General features: G+C 48.9%; 1 protein-coding gene across 1 annotated transcript; it reads right to left on the bottom strand.

The window, feature by feature from the left end:
- Positions 1-5,771: 5,771 nt before the first annotated feature.
- LOC140457009 (RNA-binding protein 4-like) lies at positions 5,772-8,353 on the bottom strand. The gene has a single exon (XM_072550907.1). The coding sequence runs from the start codon at positions 8,187-8,189 to the stop codon at positions 7,317-7,319; it is 873 nt and encodes a 290-aa protein (XP_072407008.1). The 5' UTR covers positions 8,190-8,353; the 3' UTR covers positions 5,772-7,316.
- Between the last annotated feature and the right edge of the window lie 646 nt (positions 8,354-8,999).

Below are 8,999 nucleotides of genomic sequence, written 5' to 3' on the forward strand. Positions count from 1 at the left end.
AGGCTGGTCCAATTACAACACTGAAAAGGCATCTGGATGTGTACGTGAATAGGAAAGGTTCAAGAGGGATATGGGCCAAATGCTGGCAAGTGGGACTAGGTCAGACTGGGGTGTCTGGTTGGTGCAGATAAGTTGGACTGAAGATTGTTTTCGTTCTGTATGACTGTCCTACAATGTCCCCTAAGCAAAACTTCAATCACTCTTGAATCCCCTTTAAAATCCAAACTGATGGGGACTCTAACAGAAGGCAGTGGACGTGGGTCATAAGATGGTGATGGAGGGCTTTGGGGGAAAACAGTTGGAGCATCATCAACAGCTGCTTGAGATGCACTCACAGGATTAGATAGCTGCAATGAATACAACGGACAGTGTTGTGGCTAGCATCCAGAGGTAGCCAGGACTGCCCTGCAGAACAAAACCTCAGGTTGAAGAACAGGATCCTGGTCACATTTTAAACATCTATTGGCCTTGAATCCATACCCGAATGACCCACTAAACAATGTGAACTTCAAATGCTTCAATTAACTACTCCATCCCAATGGCAACTCTGAAAAGGGCCAGAGTGCCACTATAACTTGCGTGAACAGCTCTCAGCCCATTCTATACTTTAAATAATCTTCATTACATTTAAGGGTTTACAAGGCAAAACTGGGAGCCCATCAAACAAAACCTTCATGAATAACAAACATGGACTCTACATTCACACTGGTTTTAATCGATTGGTGGTCTTAAACACAGACAATGCTGCCGTGAGCTGACTAATTATTGACTGAAGGCTTAATCAGAATCCCTACAGTGTGGGCGCAGGCCATTTGGTCCATCAAGTCTACGCTGACTTACCAAAGAGTATCCCACTCAGACCCACATCCCATAGCCCCACATCACCCACAGCTAATCCAACTAACCTGCACATCTTTGGACTGTGGGAGGAAACTGGATTACCCTGAGGAAACCCCGCAGACATGGGGAGAATGTCTGCGTGGAGTTTGCAGTTGCCAGACAGTGGAATCGAACCCAGGCCCCTGACACTGAGGCAACAATGCTAAGCTGCCTACTTGTTTGGCATAGAAAGCAACACTAGCAAACCAATCTTGTTGTTAATTTGTATCTTCCTCCCAGGGCAAAAACAGGATAGCCACAATCCTGAGAACAGTGAGTTTTAAAAAAGGGACCAGCAGAATGGAAATATCAAGCATTTCCTTATGCACTCTGGGAATTAAGCCATTGTGAACTATCGCCTCCCAAACCTTGCAGACTGGGAACAGGAGCCCAAAGTTCAGATTCCTGAACAGGTCAGGTTGCAGGAATTAGCAATATACTGTCTGATTTGACAGTCCAGTTGAACCTTTCATTCTGCTGTCACAGTGAGATTTACACCAGGGATTTAATAACAGGCAGAGACTGCAGACTCAGTTTAGTGGGTGAAGGCTTTGTTTGGCATCTACTTCATTGAAGGATATCGACTGGTTGATGCTACTCTACGGGACTATGAAGATTTCCTGAGGAACCTTCTTAGTAAGTTATATTTAGCAGAAGTCAGCCTGGCTTTGACCTGTCCAATGGATTCAAAAGGTCAGTGCAGAGCCATTTTAAGCCAGCAATTGAGACAATAGTAACTCTGATAACCTACTAGTCACACCCAGCCAAACTGCACTGTAACAAAAACCTACAAAAGGTGCTTATTCCTATACTCCAATCCACTTGCAATAAAGGCAGTCATGCTCTATAATACCTTCACCATTGCCACGTGAACCAATGGGATAGCTGTTCCTAATGCTTGCACTGTCTGTACATCCACATCATTAACACATTCTGCTTTCCTCAGCTTCCAGTCAGACATATGAGTTTTCCTCCATCATACTTCATCTGCCATCTCACTGTCTCTCACCTCCAATTAACATACACAGACTTCTTTGCAACACCTTGCTTTCTCACTGCCCACATGCAGACCTGGCTTTGTATGAGAAGCAAACAAATACACAACATACACTGACTACCATCTCTGTCCAGATCACAAATTGATTGTGAGCTGCCCCCACAGGTTGCCAACTTCAAAAATGTCTCCTTTATCCCTGGTCTTTGCTTTGTAGTCATATAGCACAGACACTAAACAAGGCCCACCTGCCTGCTCCTGACCTATACCCCTCCAAACCTTCCTATTCAAACTTATGCAAATTGCTTTTAAATGCTGTAACTGTACCTGCATCCATGACTTGCCAATTCCTCAGAACTTCATTCCACATTCAAACTACCCGGTGTAAGAAATGTTGTCCTCCACTTTTCCAAAAAAATTCTCTCCTCACTTTAAAAATATACACCCTTTTTTGAAATCTCCCATCCAAAGGAAAGGACACCTACCATGAACCCATCTATACACCTCAATGATGTTATAAACCTCTAAGGTCACCCCTCAACCTCCTACACTCCAGTGAAAAAAGTTCCAGGCTTTCTTTATAACTCAAACCTTCCACACCCGGCAACATCCTGATAAATCTCTTCTGAACCCTGTCCAGCTTGATAATATCCTTCCTAAAAACAGGGTGATGGCAAAACTTAATATAGTCCTCCAGAAGAGGCCTCACCAATGCCCTGTACAACCCTCAATATCATGCCCCAAATCCTATACTCAGGACCGAGCAGTGGAGGCAAGTATGCTAAATGCCTTTTTAGAGCCATGGCTACATGTGATGCAAAATTCAAAGAACTATATACCTGCATCCCCGTGACCTTGTTCTACAACACTACCCAAGGCCCTACCATTAATTGTACAAGTCCTGCCCCAATGTGTTATGCCAAAATACAATACCTTGCATTTATCCAAATTGAATGCCATCTGTCATTTTTCAGCCCATTGACCTATTTGATTAAAATCCCTTTATAATCTTAAAAAATCTTTACTGTCGAACATGCCAACTTTGCTGTCACCCACAAACTTACTAACCATGCTTTCCATATTCTCACCCAAATCATTTATGTAATGATACAAAAGCAAACCCAGAACCAATCTGTGGAACACCACCTCCAGTCCAAAAAGCAACTTTCCACTATCAGTCTCATATCTCCTGTCTTCAAGTCAATTATGTATCCAATTGACAAGCTCATCCTGAACCTCATGTGACCCAACATTACTAATTAGTCTTCCACACACAACCTTGTTGAAGGCTTTACTGAAATCCAAACAAACAGTAACTGCTGCTTTACCATTCTTTTGGTAGCTTCTTCAAAAGAAATAGTTTATGAGATATTATTTTCCTTTAACAAAACCATATTCACTATCCTTAATTCCTGCCTCTCTATGTCCACAAATCCTACCTTTTAGGATCAACAACTTATCCACACCCAAAGTCAGATTCTCATGTCTATAGTCCCCTGTTTCTTCTTGCAACCCTTCTTAGATAAGGCATACATTCGCGACCCTCATCATTCATTTCACACAGTTAGAGATGATGCAAAGATTTCTCCAAGGGGCCCCATAACTCCTCCCTTACTTCCCAGTGCTCTGGGAGACATTAGATCAAGCCCTGGCGATTTATATTCTAAAGCTTCCAGAGCGTCCTCTTCAATAGGAACTCAAAACTAAATATTTCAGAGTTCTCTTGCCTCCACTTCTTTCTCAACAGAAAAAATGGTTACAAAATATTCATTCAATAAGCTCTCCCACCTCCTGGGGTTTAACAAAATCTTTAAGGTGCCATACGCTCCCCCTCAATGAGAGTTTAGATTATCTTTAACCCCATTTGTCAATCCTATCTCATATCCCCTCTCATCAGTGCCTTCCTAAGAATGCCCTGATACTCCGCATATTGATTTAGAGTGTGATTTGAACCAAGTTGTCCGTATCCAAGTATTATCTTCATTTTGACTGGATCCTCAATATCTTTATTCATCCCTTGTTCCTTAATCTTAGCAACCTTACCCTTCACTCTTAACAGGAACATAATGCCTCCAAACTCTCGAAAGCCAGCCATTATTACACATCCTTTTACCTGCAAACGGTCTACTTCAGTCAACTTTTGACTCATCATTAAAATTTGCCTTACTCCAATTAAAACTTTCACAGAAGGTCTTATTATTTTCTACAACTATTCTAAAAACTAAGAATTATGACTGCTAGACCCAAAGCGGCCCTCTACCACTTCAGGCACTTGCCTTATTACCAAAGAGATCAATGTTTGTACCTTCTCCAGTGACAGATTTTTCACTATCCAAGCCTTTCACACGACAGTAGCCCCAGTCAAATGTTGGGAAAATTGAAATCCCCCATTATCACAACCTTATTTGCCAATACATCTAAGATTTCTCTACATATTTGCTTCTCAGTTTCTCTCCATCAGTTGATTCCTCTATCGATGCCCAAACATCACCCCCTAAATGAGCACGGCCTTATCCTACAGAATGGCTTTTGGAAACCTTTGTGGAGGTGCCAATGTTGGACTGGGGAAAACAAGGGCAGAAGTCGCATGAGACCAGGCTAGTGCCCAACAGGATAAGCTGAAATCGCAAGCTTTCAGATCACTCCACTTTCGTCAGGTGATAAAGACACACACCCATCTACTGGACCCCTTTATCTACCCCAATTAGACCCTCAAAGAAATGTCCACAGTAACTTTGTCCAGTTGGACAGATTGTGTCCAACTGCATGAGTTAACACTTCCAGTTGGAGATCATAGCATTTTTCAGCCGCATTATGCCAGCTGAAGCTCCCCCGTCTCACGAGTCATATTTGCCAGTTGCCAGCTCATCCACCATCCCTGCAGCTCGTTCTCTAGAACCAGAGGATAAAAACCACAGAGGTTCAGGTTTGCCCAGAATGGGGTTGGGGGCAGGGTGGGGCAGATCAGAGGTACCAATCAATGGGGAGGTCATACGGCACCAAATCCAGACAATGAAGGAGCTTTCTACATCAATGAAACTTCAATCCAGATCTCCAAAGATAGGGGCTGGGGCAAAGAAAGCCAGTGAGAAGACACCCACCCGCCTTCCTTTCATAGAAACCCTAGTGGCCATTCAGTCCATCAAATCTACATCGTCCATCTGTTCAGCATCCCACAGCCCCCAATCCTTATAAACCCAACATTTCCCACGACCAATCCACGTAACCTATCCATATTCGGACATTATGGGCAATTTAGCATGGCTGGTCCACCTGATCTTACCTTTGGACCATGAGAGGAAACAGAAGCACCCGGAGAAAAACTCACTCATGGGGAGAATGTGCAAACTCCACATGGTCACCAGAGGCTGGGAAGGTCCCTGGCACTATGAGGCAGTGATGTTAAACACTGTGCCGCCTCAGTCATATCACCATCCTGCAAGGCCCATCCCACAAGCAGACAATCACCTCCATGCACATTTTACTCAGCATGATGTGCTCACATTATTTGCAACTGTCACTAGTTGATATTTGCATCAGGAAACAGAGGTGCTTTGAAAGGGTTGGATGCTCTTTCAAGAGCTCTATGTATCCAGGCAGGTGGTCACACAGCAATGGACTGGACAAACACGTCGCGAGTTAAGGAGACAGTTAGGACTGGAGCTGACCAAGGTGAGCCAACTGAAAAGAAAATACCCCGTGTTACATTCAGACTACCAAGACTCTAGTAAATGCACTTACCTGATCTGGAACTCAGTCGCTTCCCGACAGAAGAGTCGGCAGTGAATTAGAGCCCTAGATGCCATGCAGAAAAATACCAGAGCCCCAGGGAGAGTTAATCAAAAAGGACAGGAGGAACCCACTTCAAATACAGCCGAAATCGAAAAGGAAACCCAAGAGCCGTCACAAGTTTTATTCACACAAGGTCGAATAGGAAACGAAAAGTACAGAGGCGATTACATTGGTTTCTACACCGTCTTCGTACGCTAGCCGATTTTTTTTCTTAAAAAAGTGACGTCCGAATAAAAGCAAATGCTATTACAACTTGTTGGCACTTTACAAAATGGTTTGCTCTCCAATTATCTACACATCAAATTGAGCGGCGCCCGTTTCTCTCCCACCCACCCAACCCCGACCCACTGCGATAAACAATGCAACACGATACAGTTCACACGCCACGGGCAAGGCAAATCTACAGCGGCGGTCCTTTTAAAGACGGAAAAGCCATTCGGCAGCCAATGTGGGTTCGGTCTCAGTTTCACCCCCTCCGACGCCAGTCCGAACCCGGTTAACTTTACACGAACGAGGTTTCAATTACTAACGCCGACCCGAGTGCGGACTGTTTCGGCCAAACCCCCGGTGAGCTGGATTTGGGGAAAGCAGAAAAGGAGCAGAGGAACACAAACCAGAGACAGATGCAAAACAAGGGAGCGCTGCAAACTGACAGAACTCCAGGCACCCCAGCTACATCGCAACTGTGTTTCACTAACACCCCACTGCCGGCCTGCCCACCTTGTCCCACTCCCATGTCCTAATCTGAAAGATGTGCACCAGCACCAAGGGAGGGGGCAAGGAGGTGGGTCTGTGATGAAAAGTCAAACTTCCACGGCTCAAGTCTTCCGTTGCCCGTCTGCAACTGCTGCACCTCTTGAAACAAAAAGAGAGATAAAGAGGATTAAATGTTCAAAGAGGCACTCTGGCTTGCTTTGCAGACTTAAGTGCTAGATCAAACGCCATGGTTAATGCAACGATCCACCCCTTTTAAAAACACAAGAATGGGGATAACTTTACCCACAGCACTCAAAAGCTGACCGACAGAGGGCATTGATGGTGGTCGCTGAGGAAAGAGGGGAGCGGCTAATGCTAGTATTGAAACAAAACACTCATCAGGACAACACACAAGAATGTCAAATTTCACAATACATAGTCAGAGAAAAGGCTACTCATTTGCAGAAAAGCCAATTGCAATGGAGAGACACCAAGAGGGAACTACCCAAGGTGCTAGATAATCCAAAAGGCTCAAAGCTTCAAGACCCGTTGGCTTAAAAGGGGTCACACTCAAGTAGAGTGCGCACTTGGAATGACCCAGCACTCGCTGCCAAAACACAAAACTTGAGGTCTTTTGTGCCATGGATTGCTCAACTACAGGCTCGGCCGAGCACAGCCGGTACTCAGTCTCTCACAAAACTCATATTCAACTTGACTTCTCCTGTTAGCCCTGACAAGTGTAGGCCAGCAACATTCCGGAGAGGGGTGTAGACACCCCCGGCTCTGGGCTGTAGCAGTTCACCTTGTAAATGGGAGGGTAGAGGTGGATGCAATAGGGAACGCCGGTGGTGCCCATTACCCCTTCAGTACCCTCCCAGGTTGCGGGGCACACCCACCCTGGGTCCACCCCGTTCTCCCTGCACCCCCCTCTTACCCCCACAAACCAAAATAAAACTCAGTAGCCCCAAATTTTGCTGCTGTAACCGTTGCTGAGGGGGCCACCGTCCTGGCCGCACCGGAGGTGGGCACCCCTCAGGTAAGGAGGGGGAGGCGGGGGGGGCATGGGGGGAGGAGGGGGGGGCGGGGGCGGGGGGGGCAGCCCGCGGCGGGGGTCCCGGGCGTAGGGCGGCGGGAGCGGGGGCAAGGGAGGGGGCGGCAGCGGGCGGCGGCCGCCGTACGGGTCGTAGCGGTAGTAGCGGGGGGCGAAGGCGGGGTGGTGGGGGGGCGGCGGCGGCGGCGGCGGGGGGAAGGGCAGGCGGCGGCCGCCTCCGGGGAAGGGCGGGGGCAGCAGGAAGGGGGGCCCCGGCTCGCCGGGGGGCAGGAAGGCGGCGGCGGCGGCGGGGGGGAGGAGGCCGGGCGCCGCGGCCGGGCCCCGGGCCGGGTTGGACTTGGAGAGCTGCACGTAGATGCGCTGTCCGGCCAGCTCGGTGCCGCTGAGGGCGCGGATGGCGTCCAGCGCCTGCCGCTCCTTCTCCATGTGCACGAAGGCGTAGTTCTTGACGATGTCGCACTCGACCACGCGGCCGTGGCGCTCGAACAGCGCCTGCAGCTCCCGGGTGCTGGCCGCCTCCGCCACGTTGCCCACGTACAGCTTGGTGGCGTTCCGCAGGCGCGCCGTCGCCAGCTCGACCGTCAGCGGCGAGCCCCGCACCGGGCGGCCCCGCAGCTCCAAGATGGCGCGCTTGGCCTCCGCCTCCTTCTCCATGTGCACGAACGCGTAGCCGCCCAGCACGTCGCACTCGTTCACCAGGCCGTAGGCCTCGAACAGGACGCGCAGGTCGGCCGCCGGGCACGAGCCCGGCAGGTTGCCCACGAAAATCTTCACCATCGTCTGTCGTGGGAGGCCTCCGGACCGACTCAGTCAGGCTCCAGGTGGGCCTTCATCGGCGGTCGGCCGAGCGGCACCTCCCCCTCGCCCGCTCCGTCCGGCCACCCCTCCCGGTGCCGGACTTAAGAGCCGTCCGCCCGAAATGGCCGCTTGATATAGCGGCGTCTGACGCCATCACGCCAGCCCGTCGCCATGGGAACGTGCCGACGCGCCGTCCGGCGTCAGTGCGGAAGCCCGTCGCCATGGGAACGTGCCGACGCGTCGTCACATGGCTCACCCTTCACAGAGGTGACACAACGCCAGGTGACAGTGCAACAGGTTCAATTGGAAGCAATAGCTTTCGGAGCGCTGCTCTCCCATCAGGTGGTTGTACAAAAGCTAGCGCTTCCAATTAAACCTGTTGGACTATAACCTGGTGTTGTGTGATTTTTATCTTTGTACACCCCTGTCCAACACTGGCACCTCCAAACCTTTACAGAACAACCTCGCTTTTATGAATATCAGTTATCTGGATGGAGGGGCAGGGTAGGACAGTGTTGGTGGGAGGACGGGTTGCTGTCTAGTGTCTTGAACAAGGAGCGACTCAACAGAAAACTCCAAGCCCCAGAGGAGAGGCATTGAATCAATTAACCGAATAATCAATTATCCAAATGAAATAGTGCACGCCCACCTCGTTCAGATAATCGAAGTTCCTCTCTATTTCCGCCCCTTCACTCTTGGCTCGCAGCTGGTGGTTGTGTCCAGAGTGTGGGGTGCTGGAAAAGCACAGCGGGTCAGAATCGATATTTCTGGCCTTCCTGAGTCTATTCT

The sequence above is a fragment of the Chiloscyllium punctatum genome, chromosome 31 (genome assembly GCF_047496795.1).
Source record: "Chiloscyllium punctatum isolate Juve2018m chromosome 31, sChiPun1.3, whole genome shotgun sequence".
In the NCBI taxonomy this organism is placed as follows: domain Eukaryota; kingdom Metazoa; phylum Chordata; class Chondrichthyes; order Orectolobiformes; family Hemiscylliidae; genus Chiloscyllium; species Chiloscyllium punctatum.